The following is a 25292-nucleotide window of genomic DNA, read 5'->3' on the forward strand; positions in this document are numbered from 1 at the left end:
CAATGAAAGGTGAACATTCATGTCTTTGAAATGGAGATGAATGGAGGAGAGGATTGAGGCTGGACAGAGGCAGTGAAAATGAGGTTTTCCCTCAATACCCCAGATCAAACTTATTGTGCAAGCGAAAAACCTGCTGGCCAGATGTTATTAGCAGGAAAAGTCTCACACGGTCCCTCTGGCTAAATAAAAAAAAGAAAAAGAAAAACACAGAAACAGTACATCATTGTATCCATTACTTGCGAAGCATTTTTGATGGTCAAATCAACAAGTTTCTGTAAAACATGCTCAACAGAACAGCCTCTATGCCAGGGGTGTCCAAGTCCAGTCCTCGAGGGTCGCATTCCTCCATGTTTTCCAAGTTTCCCTCGTTAAACACAACTGATTCAATGATCGGGCTCCTGCACAGGTGTGTTTAACGAGGGAAACTTGGAAAACATGTAGGAATGCGGCCCTCGAGGACTGGACTTTGACACCTGTTAGAGATTTGCTCACTCCAACTTACTCCTTACTTATTACTTGCAAGAACCACACGGGAGACAAGTAAGTCCTTTTTGGACACCTGCAGGTGGAGAGTTCACTCGCTCCAGAATGAAGTCTGAACCCTCGTTCCTGCGATGGGATATTTATTAAGAGAAACAGAGTGGGGGTTTGGGTAAACTGGCTAAAGCCCTTGTCCTCTAGTCTAAACATGTCAGGGGATGTTTTACGACCTTGTGATAAGGAGGACAAGGTAAGGTATTTATTACCTGTTGCATTCCAACATAATCCTATGATAAAGATAACCTGGAAAACCCTAACATCTCCCTCCTGATTTATCATATGATTATGCTACCCCAAACAACAAAGACAAGTAAAAAAAACATATATACGTATAATGAAGAAAGAAGAATAGGAAAAATAAAAAACAACAAACAATGATAGCAACACTTTCCAGTGAAGATGAGGCATTACCTCAACACCCCAGATCAAACTTATTGTGTAAGCGAAAAACCTGCTGGCCAGATGTTATTAGCAGGAAAATTCTTACACGGCCCCGTTGCCACAGGCGACCAGAATGCTATCATTAAAAAAAAGAAAAAGAAAAACAAAGAAACAGTACATCAGCGTATCCATTACTTGCGAAGCATATTTGATGGTCAAATCAACAAGTTTCCGTAATACATGCTCAACAGAACAGCATCTACGCAATCCACATCTCATTATCATTATCACATCTGTCACGTCTAAGAAGTTGTATATGTGCTCGCGTTTTCGTCAGCTGATGATGTTCTAGTCTGTAGGTGAGGTCTGTTACACACTGGCGCACACACTCGTGTCCAGTTGGCAGGCAGCATCGGACTACTCTTGTGACCACAAACCCATGATCCGTACTGAACAGGCACGTGCACTCATAGGATGCAGGTGAGGCAGTGCCTCTGAACTTCTGGATGAAGTAGGTCCCGTCCGATGGTGCAGCCATGTCGGTAGTAGAGCCCTTACACCTTGAAAACGGCTCTCTCATCCTGGCACACAGCGGTGATGTCCAAAACTCCCATCCAGTTTCCTCCTGGAGAGCAGTCGTCGTTAATGCATTTGTGGGTGCTGCAACCTTGGATGCAACATGTGTAGTCAGCAAGACTTGGAATGGTCCCTCCTGTCGTGGCTGGCCCAGTTCCTTCTTTTGATGACCTCGATGTAGACCCAGTCTCCTGGATTGATGGGGTTGTCGACCTGTGAGGAGGAAAGATCAAGCGGCAGTAAATTTGTCTTTGACACAGTTTGAGCGTCCTGATCATATAATCTGCCAAGGACTGCTCTTCATCTGTTGTTTGCAACTCTCGTAGTCAATTGTAGTGCCCATTTAACTGGCAAATAGGAGTGTTTGCGGGAAGAGTTTGAACACTTCCTAATGATTCCCTTTAACCAAAAACTATTTATGACAGGGGCGTTCCCATTTATTGCCTCCTGGTTTGAAAGAGATTGTCTCACCCATGCCTTCTTTCTCCTCACACGCTCGTACCCACACAGGGCGTGAACACACACACACACAAAGGGATTCTAATCCATCTCTCATGTAGCTTCTTTTGATATAATCTCCTATCGGCAACTGTATAGCAGACGTTTTAGCATATAATCCCATACTCTGCTCTCTCGCTTCTACTTTTTCATGTCGGTGCAGTCGTAGGTGGCCCCTATTGCAGTCATCGACTTGTTAACTGTCGCCTTGTGACTCCTACGCATGATTGTGTGAATGTCAAAAATTGAACGTACCTAACTTTCTGACCATCCAACCTCCACTGTGGTACAAAAAACCTTACTATTGTATTGAGTAGGTACATTGAGCAACCTAGCTCCCTCCTGACTGCCAAATGTCCTGTTCTAAAATTTATATAACTCGACCTCTACATTTTAAGCTTGATGAGCCAAAATATCAGATCTTGCTCTTGTTTCCTACCGTTTTAGCCTATTTGTTTTATCCAAATCCGTTCAATCTCTGATTATAATGCTTTTCTCTGTAGCCCTACGTATTTTTCAAATTTTTATTTATTTATTTATTTATCAAATCTCCTCAGTTCTGTCAAACTCAGTGCACAATGAACCTCCCTTCCACTTTGAACCAAGCTTCACCAAATTTGGTAACGCCGTACCAAGGAGTGCGATTTGGTTGTCGGACACTCCAAGTCCACATCTTTTTGCCGCACGTCACCCTCTCAAGTTGGTGTTCTTTTGTTGTTGCTTCAGAGCGACCCCATCCATCACTCTTGAATGAGTCCATTGTTCAAATGAGTCAATTTTCATCATTGTGAGTTCTTCCGCTTTTCACTGTCTTTTCTCGTCCCCGAGGATGTTGTCTGTCCTCCGGAGTGTACTTGTCCCCCTCCAAGCACAGGAGTCTTTTCTTGTCCTTTGCCAAAGGTCAAAGGTGCTTCAGAGCCAGGCACCATTTTGTAGTTGTTCACGGCTGCAGGCGAAGACTCGGATTGGGTTTCAGGGACCCTGACACTGAGAATGACAGGCTGGGACGTCAAATTTGTAAGAATATCTCCAAATGTAGCTGCTGCCATCAATTTGCTGGTAACATTTATTTACCAAACTTCAAATTACAGCGGTCTCGTTTTTATATTGTAAATCCTGCAACTCATCCTATTTTTTGAGCTACATTTTATCTATAGTTCCAATTTAATCGGACAGTATGTTGTCTTCAGTATCATTATTGAAAATCAACTCATCGAGGTCTGCTTTCCACATCAAGCCCTGATCTGTATGTCTTGACCTCTCACATGTTATTGTCATGCTTGCTCAAAAATGTGACTTAGAGTATGGTGCTGTGAATTCTCAATCTCCCCAATGAAATTGGATCCCACCTCGTAGTTCTTATCGTTCTCATGTTCCTGTTAGCCTGCAATTGTCCAAATCAAAAATGTTTTCTTTTAACTGTCTTTCTTTTGAACCTCTAAATCTCTCGTGTTGCTAACCTATCTACACCAGAACAAAAAAATTTTTTTTACCACAGTTTAACACCAAATGTATTCGAAAATTAATTGTCATAAAGTGTTGTATTCTTACTATCTTCCAATATCTGTCCTACTCACTCCCTCCTTTTGAGGCTTGGCAACGCCCATGCCTCACACCTTGACAAACTTTTTGGGACAATGCGTTCTGTACTACATATGATTCCATCATCATTTAATTTGACTTTCTTTCCAAAACGCTTCTCAATTTCTCAGTTCACACATCTTCTACATGTGTTACTGGTTCTCCAGTTTTTTCTCTAGTTAATTATCAATCCAAAAGCTACGTGTTTCTTTCTAACATTCAACCTGCTCAAAATCACTCTTTCATCAAAGTCGCTCTACTAATTTTCTATAGTAGTCGCCAACGACTTCAACCATTCAACCTCTCATTCAGGCAATCATTCATTAATGCTCATCATATGCATCTCACACAGTCTCCAAAAAGGAGTCATACTATCACATTGGTCCCAATTCATCCAAGCTCACCACACAACATTCATATATCATTTTCAACTCAGGTTTCCTGGCAGAACAATCCACCAGTCCAAAAAAAACTTAACTAAAACAAACAACTGGCAAATTAATCTGAATTTTTTCTTTGTTTTTTTTTTAAATTTGAAGAACTCAATCTCTCAGATTTAGCTTGCATGTAGAATTTTGTATAATCTTATAACACAACCAATCAATTATTCCGATTAAATGTAGCATTGCAAAATCTTAAATTCACAATTTAGCTCCTTCCAATTCCTGAAAGCATGTTCTGTCGTTCTTTTTTCTTCGAATTTCTCATGTGGGCTCGACACTTAACATGCACTAGTGTGGATTAGGTTCTGCTCGCAAACAGACTTCTCTCTTTTCCTCTCATTTTTTTTTTTTCCGTCAAATTGTTTCTGTTCTGCGGTGTAAATTGAATAGACAACAGTCTAGCAAATTTCTTTATACTAAAAGTTTAGGCAATCTTCATCAATTTGGGACTTTAACTTTAACTTTAACACATACGCACACACATGCACAGCTCTCGCGTGCAGAAGGTAGGTCTCAGCAACAATGATTCGTCACAGGCTGGCCATTTCCTGTGGTCGATCATGAGCTGGTCCCTCCCATGCACACGAGGACAGCACATTCTAATTTTATTTATTTATCTTCTAGAAGCAAGTTGCATTTCTTTACCACTTGATTTGCATATTTTAACTTTAGTGTAACACAAATTGAGCTCTAGTCATTTGTAATTTGGGCATACAAACAGCATTGTCATACTTCTTGGATGGACAAGACTTCTAATAATCTAAAAAAAATTCTAATAATCTGACAATGACATGTTTTGCTGTCATATGGGCATCTATCCTTTCTTTCTCTGTATGAGCATAAGCGGTCAAAGAGGAGGAAGCTTGTTATGCTAAAAATTTGGCTTTTCCTCTGCCCCTTCCTGCACCCTTTGATTGATATTGCTTTGCAGAACGACACTCTCATGCAAAGTGTCCTCGTCTCCCACAGTTCCAACAGTTGTCTGAATCTGATGGGGGTTTTGATTTGAATGGTGGCTTGCGTCGTTGTTGGTATCTAACTCTTCCTCTGCCCCTTTGGGAACTTTGGTAGAAGATTGTTGTATCTTCATCTAGATCATTATCATCATCTAGATGAAATACATCAAAACTTCTGCCTTTCTCAATCCCTTTGTCAGCGTCTCTTGGGCCACTGCATGTTTTTTGTAAACCAAGCAGTGTCCGCTTCCACCAAGTGTTTTCTCACCCAACTGCCCAAGTCAGGGGGGAAACCAGTGAGGAGCGGAATTTTAAGATGTTGTTGATAAGCACTCTCATCTGCATCATTGAATGGGATGCCACTATGTACCCAGAATTCTTTTTCAAATCTCAATTGAATGGCGGCTTCATCACTTTTCAACTTTCTATCTTTTGTCTTTTGGATTTGTTCTCTTCTTTCTTGTGAAGCTTTCAACCACATTTTAGCACAATCCAATTCTCTCTCTTTTCTTTTCTTTTTCAGCCCATTTTTCTTTTTATTCACACTCTCTTCTAAAACATCAACTACTATCTTCCACACTTCAACTCTCAACTTCCCTTCTACTCCATACTTTTTCTTCCACTTCGGCATATATTGCATACAATTAAGAAATCTACTCGCCATGTACTTCTCATCTCCGTCAAGAGGTAGAGATTTACCGTTTTTATTTCCCATCTTAATTCTAGTAGTTTTAGGTTATATAATTTCTTTTTCTCAAAAATATTATTATTATTATTACTTATTTATTTCTTTTATGTCTTTGAGGATCCTCAATGCAGGTTTAAATTGACCTTTCAACAAATTACTAGCCTGTTTTATTGTCGTGGATCAACGCTTGAACTGCTTTTTAGTCAATTTATCCTACCAGTCACACACTCAATCACACAAACGCCAGCGCTTTTTTAGGCCTCATAGCTCGGACAAACCAAAGCCGTATCTCATAGCTCGGACAAACCAAAGCCGTATCTCATAGCTCGGACAAACCAAAGCCGTATCTCATAGCTCGGACAAACCAAAGCCGTATCTCTCGTGCACACAACTTAAGGCCTTTAACTTACTTGTTCCCTTGGTTCGTTGCACTGCCGGGTCCCGTCAATCCACCTCTGTCAGACGAAGGCAGACCTAAGATGCTGGCCCAGCGAAGAATTCTCTTCCCAGGACTTTCTTCTCCAGGTCCTCCTAATGGACACTGGCTTGTCGACAATGCAGCACGTCCTCCTTCGTCAGCCAGATAGCGGGTATGAGGGATCCCGGGTTTCGGCACCAAAATGTTAGAGATTTGCTCACTCCAACTTACTCCTTACTTATTACTTGCAAGAACCACACGGGAGACAAGTAAGTCCTTTTTGGACACCTGCAGGTGGAGAGTTCACTCGCTCCAGAATGAAGTCTGAACCCTCGTTCCTGCGATGGGATATTTATTAAGAGAAACAGAGTGGGGGTTTGGGTAAACTGGCTAAAGCCCTTGTCCTCTAGTCTAAACATGTCAGGGGATGTTTTACGACCTTGTGATAAGGAGGACAAGGTAAGGTATTTATTACCTGTTGCATTCCAACATAATCCTATGATAAAGATAACCTGGAAAACCCTAACAACACCCCTGATCTATGCAATCCACGTTTCATTATCATTATCACATCTGTCACGTCCAAGAATATGTGCTCGCGTTTTTGTCAGCTGATGATGTTCCAGTCTGTAGGTGTGGTCTGTCACTCACACTGGCGCACACACTCGTGTCCAGTTGGCAGGCAGCATCGGACAACTCTTGTGACCACAAAACCACGATCCGTTCTGAACAGGCACGTGCACTCATAGGATGCAGGTGAGGCAGTGCTTCTGAACTTCTGGACGAAGTAGGTCCCGTCCGATGGTGCAGCCATGTTGGTAGTAGAGCCCCTACACCTTGAAAACGGCTCTCTCATCCTGGCACACTGTGATGATGTCCAAAGCTCCCATCCAGTTTCCTCCGTCTGCAAGTCCAGAGCGGGATGGGTCGGCAACACTGATTGTGACAGCTTGGTGTTGATATCCAACTGGATGCCGTGTCCCTGTAAAACAATGCTCTAGACTTTCTTGCTACGTTTCACACAATAATAATGATGACTAAATCATCAGATACCTCTCGTGCATACACTCCAACAAACGTTAAGTAGATGTGAGATAACTTGCATGAAGTCTACTTAACCAAACATTGAGTAAATATGGGATAACTTAAAAACTGTCCCGATCAACAACAATTCATAAATAGAAACTACAAGGTATAATAGAGAAAGAACTTCTCTTTAGCTAGACAAAGAACAAAGGTGTTCTGTTCATAACTAGTGAGGGCCTCTCACAGATAAGACAAGGAAGGGAGTATAAGAACTCCCTAAAGCCTGGCAGATATGTTGGCCTTGAGTGAAGGTATGAGACCTCTGGTTCAGGCCGGCCAGCGCTTCTACAAAACTAATTATTCTAACATGTCCCACCTGTTTAACACATATTTGCTCAAATCCACACATCACCGTAACCAACCCCTTTTCTCGACTCTCAGTCGTCGGATCACATTCATGAGGACAAATATGTTTACACCAAAGGATAAACGTTGCGATGTCATCATTCAGAATCCCACGGATCTGGGAAAAGTCTGGTAACACAGATGCAGGAATTTTGCCATCAACATCATCATGTTGTCGCTCAGACATTAGGTATATCTGAGCAATCTCATCCTCCATGGGCGATATTACCGTAGTGACGAGACGATTGAACAGAGCACGAAGACATGGTATGCAACATCCATACAAGGTGAGCATAGCAGCAAACACTGCAACTGATGGTAAAATTGAGGACACAAGGACGTTATTCTTCCCAAAAGCAGTCATCCACTTGTAGTGCTCTTTCATCCTCATTTTGAGGGATCGCAGGCCTGCAATCGCCTCCGTCAGGCTCCCATCAGGGGCGGTGTCGTTCTGGATGAAGGTGCAGCATTGTTTTCCGAACATTGCGCAGACCCCTCCTTTCTCAGACAACACTATATCATGAGCATTGTGGTTCTGGATCGACATTAGGGAAGGCATGGCTAGCGGTTCATGCACTGCTTCGAGCCCCGCTTGTGTCCGTTTGCCCAATTTCTGCATGTTGTAATGGATGTAATTTATCCTGTCTACGTTCTTGTTCATCGTTCACCAGCAGCAAATGGAGGACTCCCATCCCGCTGCAATTTGGTCATTTAATTCTTATTAATCAGGAACTCCTCTAGGGACTCCAATTGCATCAATTTCGGACAGATCATCGTCGCCTCTCAAATTTAAAGATATTTTGGTTTTTACAAGCTTTTTTCCCAGATCTTGGCGTGTTGATGTATATACAATTTCGCTTGACTACATTCTCTGAAAGCAATGGCTTTTTTTTTTTTCTCTCAATGGATTGATGGGGTTGTCGACCTGTGAGGAGGAAAGATCAAGCGGCAGTAAATTTGTCTTTGACACAGTTTGAGCGTCCTGATCATATAGTCTGCCAAGGACTGCTCTTCATCTGTTGTTTGCAACTCTCGTAGTCAATTGTAGTGCCCATTTAACTGGCAAATAGGAGTGTTTGCGGGAAGAGTTTGAACACTTCCTAATGATTCCCTCTAACCAAAGACTACTTATGACAGGGGCTTTCCCATTTATTGCCTCCTATTTTAAAAGAGATTGTCTTATCCATGCCTTCTTTCTCCTCACACGCCCGCACCCACACAGGGTGTGCACACACTCACACACACATTTGCACGCACACATATGTACACTAAACGGCATACAAAGTTCAGACGAGCGACAACAGACTGTCACAACTTTACAGAGAGTATGCACGAACACAGAACACACAGACAAAGGGCTTCTAATCCATCTCTCATGTAGCTTCTTTTGATAGAATCTCCTATTGGTAACTGTATAGCAGACGATTTAGCATATAATCCCATACTCTGCTCTCTCGCTTCTATTTTTTCATGTCGGTGCAGTCGTAGGTGGCCCCTATTGCAGTCATTGTCTTGTTAACTGTCGCCTTGTGCGACTCCTATGCATGATTGTGTGAATGTCAAAAATTGAACATACCTAACTTTCTGACCATCCAACCTCCACTTTAGTCCAAATGTCCTGTTCTAAAATTTATATAACTCGACCTCTACTTCTTAGGCTTGACGAGCCAAAATCTCAGATCTTGCTCTTGTTTCCTACCGTTTTAGCCTATTTGTTTTATCCAAATCCGTTCAATCTCTGATTATAATGCTTTTCTCTGTAGCCCTACGTATTTTTCAATTTTTTTTTATTTTTTTTTTATCAAATCTCCCCAGTTCTGTCAAACTCAGTGCACAATGAACCTCCCTTTCACTTTGAACCAAGCTCCACCAAATTTGGTAACGCCGTAGCAAGGAGTGCGATTTGGTCGTCGGACACTCCAAGTCCATATCTTTTTGCCGGACTTCACCCTCTCAAGTTGGTGTTCTTTTGTTGTTGCTTCAGAGTGACCCCATCCATCACTCTTGAATGAGTCCATTGTTGGGTTGACAACATTTAACAGAAATCAATCTCAGAGACGGTAGGTCTTTTTGGCTTGGCGTTTTCTTCTGCGCAGAAGGGCGCAGTCCAGACACACAGCAAGTGTGACTGAGACCCCGCGCGCGCTGCTGTGAGTTCTGCCGTGCCTTTTATTGAGAGAGAAACAAAGGGGCATGGTCGAGTAGGTTTCCAGACAGAAAAGCATTCCATAGCTATATCCCATTACCACAGGACACAGGGGGTACTCTTATGGACGGGGCAGTATGGACGTCTCATGACCATTAGCTCAACAAAGATGTAGTCTTTAGTGCCTCTGGGAATACATTGCTGTGCCGTACTCATGACTTAAGTAAGACCTTTGTCTGCTTCAGCCGTCCCATGACAATCACATGATCTGCACATGTCTAGCTAACTGTGGGGCTTATTGTATAGCGCGGCTAATGACTGCCATATGCCCCCAAGTCATTTTCACGAGGCCAGATGCTCACATACTGCGGAGAATCTTGCACACAAAAGTAGTTACATAGAATCCAATGATAAAAAGTATATCATTTCCAACATCCATTGTTCAAATGAGTCAATTTTCATCATTGTGAGTTCCTCCGCTTTTCACTGTCGTTTCCGTCCCCGAGGATGTTGTATTTCCTCCGGAGTGTACTTGTCCCCCTCTAAGCACAACAGCAGTCTTTTCTTGTCTTTCGCCAAAGGTCAAAGGTGCTTCAGAGCCAGGCACCATTTTGTAGTTGTTCACGGCTGCAGGCGAAGTCTCGGATTGGGTTTCAGGGACCCTGACACTGAGAATGACAGGCTGGGACATCAAACTAGTAAGACTGCTGCCATCAATTTGCTGGTAACATTTGTTTACCAAACTTCAAATTCTCCTAATAACAGCGGTCTCGTTTTTGTATTGTAAATCCTGCAACTCATCCTATTTTTGAGCTACATTTTATCCATAGTTCCAATTTAATGGGACAGTATGTTGTCTTCAGTATCATTATTGAAAATTAACTCATTGAGGTCTGCGTTCCACATCTAGCCCTGATCTATGTCTTGACCTCTCACATGTTATTACCCGTGTCATGCTTGCTCAAAAATGTGACTTAGAATATGGTGCTGTAAATTCTCAATCTCCCCAATCAAATTGAATCCCACTTCGTAGTTCTTATCGTTCTCATGTTCCTGTTAGCCTGCAATTGTCCAAATCAAAAATGTTTACTTTTAACTGTCTTTCTTTTGAACCTCTAAATCTCTCATGTTGCTAACCTATCTACACCAGAAAACCATTTAAAGGGTCTTAAAGAAAGGACCAACAGATTACTCCCAATACGTATCTCCTCATTATTTGCGAGAAAGCACTCCTTTCCTCACTTGGGTGGGCGCACACGGGGCTGCTGGACGATCTATGACCCCACAGTCAGCCTCCCCAACTCTACACGGTGCATATCTTGTCAGTTGTTAATGGAAACCAGATGTGTCTCGTGCCAATTAGTCTACGTTCATGGACCAAGGCCCAAACAATCCCTCATGAACCTGACCCAAAACATGACTCAGTCACACTTATGCTTACTAGTGAGATATACATTGCATGATACCAAAACAAAAAAATTACCACAGTATAACACCAAATGTATTCGAAAATTAATTGTCATAAAGTGTTGTATTATTACTATCTTCCACTATCTGTCCTACTCACTCCCTCCTTCTGAGGCTTGGCAACGCCCATGCCTCACACCTTGACAAACTTTCTGGGAGAATGTGTTCTTTACTACATACGATTCCATCATCATTTAATTTAACTTTCTTTCCAAAGCGCTTCTCAATTTCTCAGTTCACACATCTTCTACATGTGTTACTGGTTCTCCAGTTTTTTCTCTAGTTAATTATCAATCCAAAAGCTACGTGTTTCTTTCTAACATTCAACCTGCTCAAAATCACTCTTTCATCAAAGTCGCTCTACTAATTTTCCATAGTAGTCGCCAACGACTTCAACCATTCAACCTTTCATTCAGGCAATCATTCATCAATGCTCATCATATGCATCTCACACAGTCTCCAAAAAGGAGTCTTCCTATCACATTGGTCCCAATTCATCCAAGCTCACCACACAACATTCATATATCATTTTCAACTCAAAGTTCCTGGTAGAACAATCCACCAATTCAAAAAAAACTTAACTAAAAAAAACTACTGGCAAATTACCGTAATTGCCGGACTATAAGCCGCGACTTTTTTCCAAAATGTTGGACCCTGCGGCTTATAGTCAGGTGCGGCTTATATAAGATTTTTTTCGTGATTTTTGTGATGACTTGATCACTTTTACTCTACTCTACTAAAAGCTACAAAACAAACTGACAAATAACTCGTTTTCAAATCAGACGAGTAAAAACTGGTCAAATATTTCTAAAAAAAGCTATTATTAAAAGTGAAGACAATTTGCAATTCTAGTAATGACACACGAATTTGATGCACAATTTGTCTTCGCGGGCCACATAGAATGATGTGGTGGGCCGTATCTGGCCCCCGGGCCTTGAGTTTGACACCTGTGCTCTAAACCCTTTCTCTTACTCTGCCATATCACTCAGAGATTACACAAAGCAGTGGCGCTGTTTGGACAATCTGCATTGTAATTGTACTAAGTTCATCTTGTTTTTCCTTTTTTTAATCACTTCACTGGTTTCTTTAAAATCAAACAAGTTGTTTGATAATAACTTGTTTGATATAAAAGAAACCAGTGAAGTAATCTGCATTGTATTAAAACCCAATCAATCAGCATTTAAATTCAATTCTTCTGACATTTTGCTCACCAAAAACAGGTTGTAATGAATGTGAACTTTTAATGCATTTTATTCAGAAGGTTACTTTGAACCTTAAACGGCGGCGCGGCGTACTTATGGATTTTTACGGCCTCCGGCCTCCAGGAGGCGCTCTAGCAAGAAGCAAGAACGAGACAGGCGAAGAAGAGATAATGCGCCGAAGAAGACGCGCTAGTTTTTGTTTACATTTCGCGCATCACGCGATCAAGACGGACATTACTGAAAGGAAGCCTTTATACACAAACCGTCATCATGGGGGACAAAATAAATGCATATGATGCAGCTTTTAAGCCAAAGGCAGTCGATGTTGATGACATTATCTTGTGTCTACTCTGGAGCGTACTTATGGATTTTTACGGCCTCCTCTCTCCAGGGGGCGCTCTAGCAGGAAGCAAGAGTGAGACAGACGAAGAAGAGATAATGCGCCGAAGAAGACGTGATCGTCTCGCGCATCACGCACACACCCACGTTAACACAAAGACAGGAAGCTTTTATACATAAACCGTCATTATGGGGGATAAAATAAATGAATATGATGCCGCTTTTAAGCTATACGTGTCGCTCGCTAGTTTAATATAATGTAGCACTTCGTGCATGAATAAGATTAGCATGAACAGAACCTCTTCACACTCGAAGAAATGCATAAAACCGACGACGAAAGAGACTGAGAAAGTGTGAGGCGAAGGATATCTAACGCCATTCCAATCGGACACTAAGGAGGAAGACTTGGTTTCAGTGCACAGGAGGAAGATGAAGACGGCTCTTTTTGTACTTTTACTGGTATGTTTTTTTTAACCAGCCCTGTTCGTGCTGTGCTACCGTGTTGCTGCTGTGTAACCGCCGCCATTACCGCCGCGTCTCAGTGACTTTGCTGTGTTAATTCCGTGTTGTTGTGGTATTACTGCCGCGTCGCAGGCAGTGTTTGGAAAGAAATGTTAAGGTATGTTATTAAAGCTTTAAAAAAAACTTTCTGTGTCCAGTCTTTCTTTGCTAATAACTCGCGTGCACACTTCCGCGTTGCTGCGGTACTACTGCTGCGTCACAGGCAATGTTTAGAAAGACATGTTCAAGTATGTTATTAAAACGTTAAAAAGGCTTTCTATGTACTGTCTTTCTTTGTAAAAAACTCGTGTGCAAGTGCGGCTTATAGTCCGGTGCGGCTTATGTAAGAAAAAAACTGAATTATCCCTGATTTTTAGCTGGTGCGGCTTATAATCCGGTGCGGCTTATAGTCCGGCAATTACGGTAATCAGAATTTTTTTTCTTTGTTTTTAAATTTGAAGAGCTCAATCTCTCAGATTTAGTTTACATTTAAAATTTTGTACAATCTTATAACACAACCAATCAATTATTCCTATTAAATGTATCGTTGCAAAATATTAAATTCACAATTTAGCGTCTTCCAATTCCTGAAAGCACGTTCTGTTGTTTTGTTTACTTCGAATTTCTCATGAGGGCTCAACACTAACATGCACTAGTGTGGATTAGTTTCTGCTCGCAAACAGATTTCTCTCTTTTCCTCTTATTTTTATCTGTCAAAATTGTTTCTGTTCTGCGGTGTAAATTGAATAGACAACAGTCTAGCAAATTTCTTTATACTAAAAGTTTAGCCACTCTTCATCATTTTAACACATACGCACACACATGCACAGCTCTCGCGTGCGAAAGGTAGGTCCCAGCACCAATGATTCGTCACAGGCTGGCCATTTCCTGTGGTCGATCATGAGCTGGTCCCTCCCATGCACACGAGGACAGCACATTCTAATTTTTTTTATTTATCTTCTAGAAGCAAGTTGTATTTCTTTATCACTTGATTTGCATATTTTAACTTTAGTGTACACACACAATTTGATCTCTAGTCATTTATCATTGGGCATATAAACAGCATTGTCATACTTCTTGGATGGACAGGACTTCTAATAATGTGACCCTGACTTTTTTTGCTGTTATATAAGGGAGGGTGCAGGTCTGTTAAGTTTGGATACAAGTTTTGTGTACGAGCGGAAGGCCCCTCTTGCTCCTCTGCTTGAGGTGCGCCTTCAGCTTCGGCTGGAACAGTGCGCCTGCACACTGTGGCCTCATTGTCTTCTGGCCTGACAAACATAGTCGCAGACTCATCACTTTTCATCTTTCTATCTTTTGTCTTTTGGATTTGTTCTCTTCTCTCTTGTGAAGCTTTCAACCACATTCTAGCACAATTCAAGTCTCTCTCTTTTCTTTTTTTTTCTTTTTCAGTCCCTTTGTTTTCCTATCCACACTCTCCTCCAAAACATCAACCACTATCTTCCACACTTCAACTTTCAACTTCCCTTCTACTCCATACTTTATCTTCCACTTCGGCATACATTGCATACAATTAAGAAATCTACTCGCCATGTACTTCTCATCTCCGTCAAGAGGTAGAGATTTAGCGTTTTTATTTCTCATATTAATTTTAGTAGTTTTAGGTTTTACAATTTCTTTTCCTCAAAAATATTCTTATTATTATTATTTCTTTCTTTCTTTGAGGATCCTCAATGTAGGTTTAAATTGACCTTTCAACAAATTACTAGCCTGTATTAATGCCGTGGATCAATGCTAGAACTGCTTTTTAGTCAATTTATCCTACCAGTCACACACTCAATCACACAAACTCCAGCGCTTTTTTAGGCCTATCATAGCTCGGACAAACCGAAGCCGTATCTCATAGCTCGGACAAACCAAAGCCGTATCTCATAGCTCGGACAAACTAAAGCCGTATCTCATAGCTCGGACAAACCAAAGCCGTATCTCATAGCTCGGACCAACCAAAGCCGTATCTCATAGCTTCAGGCCTTTAACTTACTTGTCCCCTGGTTTGTTGCACTGCCGGGTCCCGTCAATCCACCTCTGTCAGACGAAGGCAGACCTAAGATGCTGGCCCAGCGAAGAATTCTCTTCCCAGGACTTTCTTCCCCAGGTCCTCCTAATGGACGCTGGCTTGTCGACAATGCAGCACGTCCTTCTTCGTCAGACAGATAGCGGGTATGAGGGATCCCGGGTTTCGGCACCAAAATGTTAGAGATTCGCTCACTCCAACTTATTTTGCAAGAACCACACGGGAGACAAGTAAGTCCTTTTAGACACCTGCAGGTGGAGAGCTCACCCGTTGAAGGAATGAAGTCTATACTCTCCCTCCTGCAAGGGCCTATTTATTAAGAGAAACAGAGTGGGGGTAAGAGTAGGCTGAATAGGAAGCCCTTGTCCTCTAGTCAAAACATATCAGGGGGTGTTTTACGACCTTGTGTAGGATGGGACAAGCTAGGTTATTTATTACCGGTTGCATTCCAACATAATCATACGATAAGGATAATCTGAAAAACCCTAACAGAGGAGCTATATTGTCGGACAGTGATTATTTGTGTTGCAGGACAAAGTGCACAAGTGCAGGGAGGCAGAGAGCGAGACTTACACAGACTCGCTACAACTGGAGGTAAAGTCTTCTTCTTACTCAGCCAATATCAATTTTTCTTCATCTAAAATTTAACATAACCAGCAAAAGTGAACGCAATTCTTTCAGTGGAACTAATTAGTGTAGTGAATTGTGCTCGGCCGGTGTTTCAGAGCCAGTTTGATAGCCTGGAACGAGAGATCCGAGCCGAGTTCGGGAACCTCCATCGCTTACTGGATGAGGAGGAGCGGAAGGACTTGGATCGACTAAAGCGCGAGCGGGGAAGAGCGCTAAAGAGACTGAGGAAGAGGGAGAAGGCCATCTCCCAAGAACGTAAGGACCTGGAGCGAGCCATGGCCGTGCTCAACGCCAAATTAGCTGAAGAAGGCAGCCCCGAGATGCTCAAGGTGAGAAATTTAGCTCGGATTTCTGAGTGGCCAAGCGTTTGATTTTAACTATTGACTGGGTTGACATTTGCCAAATCAATGTTGTCACTTTAAGGCGGTGGCGGTCAATTATTTTTTCTCTTTCTTTGTTTGACCGCAGGACATACAAGATCTGATTAAAAAGTAAGTCGACTCCTGAATCTTGCCTTCCGCAAGCTTTCCATCCTTCCCTGCCTCGTCCAAATAGCGCATGAGAAGCTGTCTCTACCCAAGTACGTACGTAAGTACCACGTAAGAATGTCTAACAGGGAACCTCGCTGACTAACTTCTTTAGAAAGTAGATGAATGGATAAAGTGATGTTAATTCATTGGTTCCACTCCATCCTTAATTCATCTGTGAGGTTAATAAAGCTTTTAACATAAATGGTCAAATCATTAACATACAGTCAATAACAAAAAATATCGACATAGTGGCCAGCAAGTATCCAGCGAGTATCGCCGCGCCGAGGCCAGTTACGCTAAATGGACCACGCAGTTGTGGGAGCGGTCACAGGCCACTTCAATCACAGCCAATTCAAAATGGCCGATGAGTCACGAGTGAGAGTCCTGACATCCAACAAAGCCTTGCTCTGATGCCAACATCGGAAAACAACAACATTTGTGCTACGTTGTCCACCAAATTGAAGTCGGCTGTGCTTGTTTGTAGATATCACAGCAGTGACGCAGGACCCAGAGACAGCCCACCCTCTGCTGTCCGTGTCGCCGTCTTGCACTTCAGTGGGCTTCAATGCCGCCGGAGACACGCCGGGATATAGGCGGGAGGAGCCCAAACGCTTCCGGCACTACTACTGCGTGCTGGGTCGCGAGGGCTTCAGTGCGGGTCGGCACTACTGGGAGGTGGAAGTGGGCCGCAAGACAGCATGGAGGCTGGGCGTGGCATAGGCCGACCCCCCCCAAGGGGAGATGGCGGCCACGGGCACCTCCGCCGGTCTTTGGACTTTGGCCCTGAAGAATGGAGACCTCTTGGCTTGCACCGATCCCACGCCTGTCAGGGTCAACGTGGCGCTTCTCCCAACTCGCGTGGGTGTCTTTCTCGACTGCGAGAAGGAAGAGCTTTCTTTCTACGCCAACAACATGACACCAGTATACACTTTCTCCACGGGAAGGCTTCTGCTTCCTTTGTACCCCTTCTACAACCCGTGCGATGACGACGACAGCAGGAACACAGCTCCCATTAGCATCTTTAGCCCCTCGCTATGACCGGGGGCTGATGATGACCAAACGATATCGTTAAGGATTGAGCTTTGTAAGCTTGGATTGCCTCGGCATCAAGTGTTGTCAAGGTTACAGACGCCCAGCGCCAGCTGGGATTAGTGGCGTGTCGGACAGATCCAAATAAAAATAAGGAGCACTATGCAAAGATGGCCTGTTCATTCTTGGAACGTCTTAAGCAACCGCTTGAAAAGAGAAAGACAAAAGCAGCAGTAATAAAAATCGCACAACTATGTATGTTCAACTCAGCACAACTTTTACTGTTCACTTTTTGTGACACATTGACGCTCAAAACCTCGTGGAAGGCAAAAGTCACACAGATGCATATCGAAGCACTTAACACAAAGCAAGTGCACGCGAATGCGCACGTGTCGAGTGGAGGTGACAAAAGCCTGCCTTGTGTTTCTCGGCCGTGCTGCATTCATTGACATCAGTTACATAGGAACACAACATGAAAGAAATTCAAAACAGCATTTTGACATTTCATCAGGGTTTACCTTTTAAATGAGCTCAATGCATTTGTGAATATTGGTGTGCGATATACATTAGCTATTTGTTTCAAGGTTGCGGATGAATTGAAAGGACTTGTCTTCTTTATCATTTACTATTATACAATAACCATTCCGAATACTCAAAACTCAATTAGAGGGTTGATTAAGCGGTGTACCCATGCAATATTTACAAAGCTGGAGTCAGCATGTGCGTGTGTGTGCGCGTGTGCGCGTGTGTGTGTGTGTGTGTGTGTGTGTGTGTGTGTGTGTGTGTGTGTGTGTGCGCGTGCGTGTATGTGTGTGTGCGTGTGCATGTGCGTGTGTGTGCGCGTGTGTGTGTGTGTATGCGTGTGTTGGGGAGGGTTAGTAACGGTGTGCAACCTGTTGTTAGAAATTACCTAAGGTTGGATTTTCTACTTGTAAACTCTGCATTTGCAGCCTGGCAGTTTTGTGGAGGGAACTTCCCCAAAAAACCTGCAAGAAGAAATACAAAAGTGTTACAAAATAAAATACGGATTTCATCTGCGATGTTCGGCCATGAGGAGGGGCTTTGATTGTCAAAAGCGATGGTGGGGGCGTGGCGCCAGGCGGGGCAGAACGGGGCAGGGTAGGGCTTTTCCATGTGAGCAGTCAGTCCTCCGGTGGTGGAATCTTCAAGTTTGGGGGCTGTCGAGGGAAGCGCTTACAGAGAGGAACCACCGAGAAAATTTGCTTGCCCTGGGCCCAGCTCAGGGGTGCCTGCCTTGACAATATTGAAGGTGCAAGATGCAAAACCATACTTATTATTAGTCTGACAAGTTCTTTTTTCATTGAAAGGACTTTGATTGTGCAATGACATACCATTGGGGAGAGGCTCTGTCAGGAAGGGAATGTGGTCGTCAGAGGAAGGAGGCTCGTAGGCCATGCGGGCGGCAGATGAAAGCACCTTTGGAGGTTCCAGAGCCGGACTCGGGGCTTTCGGGGTAGCTGACTCAGGCTCCGGGATAGCGGCGACAGGCTTTGAGCTCTCGGGTCCCGGGCTCAAAGCCGGGCCAGGCTTGACGTCGACCGCTTTGGGCACATGAGGGCAATCGAGGGGGGCCTCGACGCCTTCGGGTTTCGCTTCCGCGACTGCCGGGGCACTCGGCTCGGTTTCGGCCACCGGACCGGACCTTACCTCCATGACTGGTGGCGGCGAAGCGCTTGATTTGGTATCCGGGGCGACAGAGATGCTCACGGCATCTGAGTCGGGGACTTGCTCAGGGGCGTCCGTGTCAGTGTCCAGCGGCAGGGCGGTGTTGAAGCCGACACCCGAGTCGCTGGTGTCCAGGTTGCCGATGCCGACCTCCTTAGAAGAAACCTCCAAGCCCTGCACAAGCATCGGGTCAGTCGTTGCACCGGGAAGACTTTCCTATGATCCATAAATGGAGCAGTGTCGCGTCTTACTTTAATGTCCACCTCGGTGCTCTGAGATTTCTCCGTGTTGTCAGCCTGCGAATGTTTGGACTCCTCGCTCAGCTTAGTGATGTTCTTAACCACCTGGCGGCACACAAAAGAAACTCGTTTTTTATTATTTTGTTGTGTGAAGAAAAAGACATGGTGTACGTCAGGTAGGTTTTTTTTGGAGCGGAACATATCTACTTGTTTATCTGAACTCGAAAAAGAATTGCGTCAAAACTAACCCAATTTGCATCAAAGAGGGACCGAGCCACTGCTTGGGGTAATTTCAACCAACTTTCTCCAATTTGTTTGTGGTTGCTTGTAAAACAGAAAAATAAAAAATAAAAACATAACCCAAATGTCTTCATTTTTTTCACTTGACTTAAGCAGCAGCAGAAGCAGCGGCAGCAAATCCAAAGCTTGTTTCTCTGCCTTTTAGAAGGTCAGGCTGACATCTGTGTCGCCGCTTCCAACCTGTCTGAAGGCCTCGCCCTCGTCCTCCTTGCCAGCGTTCTGGGCGATCTTCTCCAAGGCGGCAGACCTCTTGGACCTCTTTTGGACTTTGATCAGGCAAGATAGCAGGCAGGCCAGAAGGAGGAAGACCAGAAGGCTCAGCAAGGCGATGATGGCCACGTAGATGGACTCCAGCTTGTAGGCTGCCAAGAGGAGCAGGACATAACGCATGTAGGTGACCTCGAATTGACTCCTCCGAGATGTTTGTTTACGCTTACGTTTGAGCTCCATGTGGACGCTGGACACAGGGTACCCCAGCGCGTCGGTGACTTTGAAGAGGCCTTCGTCGGAGCGCTTGACTTTATCCAGAAAGACCACAGAGTTCTCCAGGGAGAGGCGACCCTCAAAGCCCAGCTTGGATTGGGCCTTTCATTGGGTGGGGAGGTGGGTGGAGGGAGGGATGGTGGGAGGGATGCCCCAATAAAACATACATCAAAATAATTTATAAATAATAAGTTATTTTTAAATGTTAAAAAGATCACACTAAAGTGTTAGTTTGACAGTAAACTTCAACTGGGAGTTGTATTCAAGAGCTTGAATTTTTCAAATTGCTGCTGCTTGGAAAATCTGCTGCCGCCATCTCTGTTGAACATTTTAGCTAATGGAAAGCCCAAAACTTGGATCTTTTTGCTCATAATTGAAGACCCAAAAAACGGGATGACTCCCAAGTGGATGCACCACTGTGTTTAAAACAAATAAACAACGCGGTGCTTACATTAGTGAAGTTTCCTCGGTCCATGAGAAGGCGCATTTGGTGGTCTGTGTCGGCACTGTAGTAGAGTTGCACGGCAGAGCTGTTAAGCATCAGGTTGATCTTCAGTCGTTCGCCGTGATGCAGGTTGACAAAGTGCTGGTGCTCTGAGGAAGTACACGCGGTACATCAGCGAGGGCCGGTAACAGATCGGCATCAAGGAGTATCGAGCCTTTTCGTCTCTCACCAATGACTTGGAGGCAGATTTTGACCCGAACGCTGCCCTGAGCGTCCCTGACTGTGTAGCTGCCGTCATCGGCCCCCGTCACCGATTTCAGTAGCACGCTGTGGTCGCTGACCTCGATGCGACCTTGGTAGCCTTCCCGGGTCATTCCTGTATTGGTCAGCAGCACCTGGGCTGGTCTGGGGGGGGGGGAAGGTTGCCTTCACTTGAAGCGATTGCGGTGGCACACCTGGTGAAGCGTCCTTTGAGGGAGGGCAAGGCACGTGCAGATAGACCTACCTGGAAGTCAGGTTGGCCTCCACCTCGCTGGTCCTGTGCTCCAGAGTGATGGGCGGCGTCACCTCCAGCAGCGGAATCCGGTAGTTTTCACCATATTTCAACATCTGCTCGTTGTAGCAATCTGCAGGCGAGAGAGACAACAGTGGTGGGAGGTAAGCAAGTACACGTACTCGGTTGCTGTACTTCATTCGCTTTTCCAGCTATCCGTACAGCACGCCGCTTTGGCGACTGCGGCTCACCTCGCCCGAGTGCGAGGGCATCAGCCGCAGCACGTTTACGCCACGGGATCAATGGTCAAAGACACAAATAGAAAATTCACTGTGCAAGGCAAGTCGCTTAAATTAGAATTAGGAAAGCGCATCTGTGCGAGAAGAAAGTCTGAAACAGATTGTCAAGAAGGGGGAGCAGTAATCCACAAATATGGGGATAAGACTCGGAAGGAGTAAAATCAGCAACGCAGCAGGGATACGCGGGCAGGAAGGGAAGGGAGGGGGGCGGACCGATGCTTAAAGAGCAGCATAATGACAGGCTGCCGGCAGCACTGCAAAGATAACAGCGAACATGCAACGGCGTCATCAGCTGGCAAGGTGCGCCGTTGCGCGCCATGGCCATCGCGCCATTGCATCATCGCGCTCGCCTTCCACACACGCTTGGGTTCACACACATCTGCTTCCGTTACGCACACTCGCTCTCTTTTTTTAGGGTTTTGCCCATGAACAAATTGTTCATGCACCTGGACCTTCAGTTTGTAATGACGGAGAAATTGTGAGTGGCATGATACGATACTGGACCTTAGTTTGACAAGTCACCATCGTTTTGAATCACTTTCTGTTTTTTGGGGAGCACAAAATCTTCATCAACGTTTTCTTTTCAATGACCTCAAAATGTATTGTTGGTTGTTTGTCACACGCATTGCGTACCCCGAATAAAGAGCCTGATGCGTCGGACGTCCTCGGGGTCTTCAAGGTTCTTCACCGTGTAGACACCCTCGTCTCCCTCAACCAGCGAATTGACCACCAGGTGGCTGAGGTGGAGGTTTATCTTGGCCCGATTGCCCGCCGCCCGGCCACCACGCATCAGGACCACTTCGGGTGAGCGCGAGGTCGAGCGAAACGTCACATCCAGCCCAGGTGCATGCAGCAGGATGTGGAAGTCCTCGCCCAGGAACAGCGTCCTAGATTCCTCAGTGACTGGCGGGGGTGGGGGTGGGGTGTGGGGTAGGTCATCTTCGCGAAACAGTTCAGAAAGACGGCAGTCATTTATTGTTTACTCACCTTTGCCAGACACTGACAAAGCTGCAAATACAAGGAAAAGATAAGATCAGCAACATAAATCATTCGAATCTTAAACATTAAAATCGACATCGGCCACAAAAAGACGAAATCGGTTTGGCCCTCATGAGGAATGTGACTCTTGACCCGCTCGATTTGTAAATTGAGATAACGCAAATTGTCGCTTCTCTACCTGCGGCAAGCAGAAAGGTGAGCATAACCACACGGGTTGTTGTCATCCTGGCTCTTTCGCGGCGCCTGCTGAGACAAAACATTTGCCTTTACAAAGCTAATTGTGCTAATCAGCAAAGATTGGCAGTGCACTGCATCATTGTGAGATGAGTTGTTGATCGAAAGGCCACCAAAATGTCAGGAACATTTCTCGGCATGCAAAATACAGGGCGGCGGCACATCTCATGATTATTTGCAGCAAAAACGATGGATGGTGGCCACGCGGGAGGCAGAAGGACACAGAAGACAATCAGAATAGTTGATGCTAGCGGAGCTATGAGCTGTTTGCATTCGCCACCGCCAGCCTGACACCATGAGCGATTAGTCGACTTTAAATGTAGATTCGCTGTGGTAAGGCTTCATCGGCTCACTGACTCACTGTAGGAATGATGTGATAGTTATTAACAATGTGCCCAAGGAGGATTGGCAAACTGTTTTGGGATTTGACTGATTAGTCTTCTATTTGGTCATAGTAGGGAATGAGTGAATGAATCCAAACGTGAGGAAAGGAAACCAGCTTAAATGTTCACTTGTGGTCCAACGAGTCCAGCAAACAGGCCGGCTGCGTAAGTGATGAACTAAAGGATGAGACAGGCTCCTTGCGCCTGTCACATTCTCTCAAATCATCGACGGGGAGGAGGAGGAGGGGGAAGAAGACGGCTGGCTTAACACATGGCGTTATTGACAAAGCATGCGGGGCTGACAAATGTGTCTGCTGCTGTGTGAATCGTCTGTCACCGAGTCTCAAAGTGTGGGCTTCCTCTAGTGGCATGGCACGGAATCTCTGCCAGAACCGTTTAGTTGCATTTGACTTTTCAGCAACAAACAACAAAACAGTTACACTCAATTCCATTTATTTTCCTATTGGCACATTTTACAGATGTTCAAAATGCATCATGCTATTTGTTTTCATAATAAAATTTTTCGTTTTCAATGAACACTTGTAAGGCCTACTACACTACTGTTGCACTCAAACATGGAAGATTTTTTTCTAGGCGGTAATTGGCATGAAGGTTTTGACAATCACATGATGATGATGGACATAGTGGAGTGCTGTTGCAGGCTGACTTTTTGCAGTGGTGGCGGGGGGCGGGGGCGGGGGAGAAGCTGAGAAGGAGCCGAGCCTCCTCTCAGCTAATGGTTGCTGTTAAGCCTTTCAACAGTTCACTGGAGAAAAGCACACACACACACGCACGCGCGCGCGCGCGCACACACACACACACACACACACACACACACACATACAGAGTACAGGTGTCCCTTCAAGTGAAGTCGCGTTATGCGTTCTTACTACTGTCATGACAGGGCTCTCACCTGTCTCTTTATTAGGCTTTGCACTGTCAAGGCTGCCTTTGCAGGCACGTTTGGCTCAAAAGGAATCACGTTGTAGCGCTGCCCCAAAGTGCAGACTGCTTTAGTGTTGAGGCTGCTTGGCTGTGAATTGCAGTGGGGATGTTGCTCAGCGAGCCAAAAGAATAGTTAAATATGACAAAAACAATAGCCAATTTTATTGTAGGAGAATATTTGTTATTTTAGGATGAATAATTAGATAATTATACTCAATGATTAATAAATAAAAAATATGAAAACCATTATATCAAGCAAAACTGATAGCGTTAAGAAGACAGGTCAGCGTATTTAAAAAATATTATTTTAAAGTGAAAAATTAAATGGTTATATATATATATATCAAACAAATTAATATATGGCAAAACAGGCAAAATAATTTTAAAAGAATAAAAAAATATTCACAAAGGTTGCCACTTATGTAGAAAAATGTGTTTTATGTGTAAGCTTTAAAAAAAGGGGGGGGGCAAATAAAAAATATTAGGAACATAAAGACAAAAAATATTGTTCATTTAAAAATGTCAAACAGGACAGCCCAAAACATGCATCACAACACAAATGTGTACATATCTGCCAATGGAAATTGTCTTTGACGAACTCATTATCACTGTCCAAGTGTGCCTAATAGAGTGACCATGATTGTGATGAAAATCACTAAATCGATTTTTTAGGATTTCATTTCCCCGGAGGCTGGCAAGTGAAGAACGTATCTGCAGCCAGTAAGCACTCAGCCAATTAAAAAAAAAAGAAAAAGAAAGAAAGAAACAACCACTTCAGGATCCATGATCAAGCAAATTCAGTGTGACATGGCTTTAAAGTCCAAACGGTTCCCCACAGGGCCCGAGACAGCAGATGCGTGCCGCATGAGGCGTGAAAAAGCTGCAGAATTTAACCCGTCACGTACTACATGCGGACAACTCGACCAAACCGGAGCATAGACGAGCGACACGAGCGAGGCCCCGAGGGGTGCCTACCTGCTTCCGATGATCCCCCCGGCGAGGTTGGAAAAAGTGTCCGTCCGTCCGATCGTCACTCGGTGGTGTAGATGTGCGTGAATGTTTCCTGCGTGGGGTCCCGCCTCGCTCGCTCTCTCTCTTCTCGTCCTCCGTCCCTACCTCCTCGAGAGATGCTTGGCTGCTTGCTGCTTTGCTTTCGCTGCTGCACTCGGCGACTCGGGCTCCACACTTGGAAGAGGTTCAAAAATGTGTTGGTCGAGCGTCGGTCCTTCGGAAGCACTCGGAAGCATTCGGAGGCGCTCGGCTCCCGTCGTGAAACAGCAAACACGCGCGCACGCACATCCACGAAACGACTTCACACAGCGCCTCCCTCGGCACTCGGTCCACGACACGCCAGCCGAACTTGGTCGATGGTCCAGAAAGAGTCTCACCAATGGG

The 25292-nt window shown here is 44.5% G+C and overlaps 2 protein-coding genes across 6 annotated transcripts; one reads left to right on the plus strand and one right to left on the minus strand.

The window, feature by feature from the left end:
- Positions 1–545: 545 nt before the first annotated feature.
- On the minus strand, positions 546–25225 carry LOC148392615 (uncharacterized). Of its 5 annotated transcripts, none has more exons than XR_015860817.1 (13): positions 24873–25224; positions 22514–22581; positions 22324–22344; positions 21970–22239; positions 21050–21170; positions 20774–20949; positions 20551–20693; positions 20054–20201; positions 19797–19978; positions 19329–19421; positions 18744–19251; positions 18302–18641; positions 546–1710 (listed from the first exon to the last, which is right to left on the minus strand). XR_015860817.1 is itself a non-coding variant. In XM_088386913.1 (12 exons), the coding sequence occupies exons 2-12, from the start codon at positions 22557–22559 to the stop codon at positions 18632–18634; spliced, it is 1722 nt and encodes a 573-aa protein (XP_088243039.1). In that variant the 5' UTR covers positions 22560–22581; positions 24873–25225; the 3' UTR covers positions 17648–18631. The 5 variants fall into 5 exon arrangements, 3 of the variants coding, with proteins under 3 accessions (XP_088243039.1, XP_088243038.1, XP_088243037.1); XR_015860818.1 differs by lacking the exon at positions 546–1710 and adding an exon at positions 12533–17597; XM_088386913.1 differs by lacking the exon at positions 546–1710 and having other exon boundaries at positions 17648–18645; positions 24873–25225.
- On the plus strand, positions 7767–17560 carry LOC148392616 (zinc-binding protein A33). Its single transcript, XM_088386915.1, is given in 5 exon segments — positions 7767–7799; positions 15734–15796; positions 15928–16161; positions 16301–16412; positions 16847–17560. Coding segments are annotated over 5 exon segments (981 nt in total). The 5' UTR covers positions 7767–7781; the 3' UTR covers positions 17401–17560.
- Positions 25226–25292: the final 67 nt, after the last annotated feature.

This window comes from Syngnathus floridae, chromosome 10 (genome assembly GCF_059516105.1).
Source record: "Syngnathus floridae isolate MCC-2025c chromosome 10, RoL_Sflo_1.0, whole genome shotgun sequence".
NCBI classification, from domain to species: domain Eukaryota; kingdom Metazoa; phylum Chordata; class Actinopteri; order Syngnathiformes; family Syngnathidae; genus Syngnathus; species Syngnathus floridae.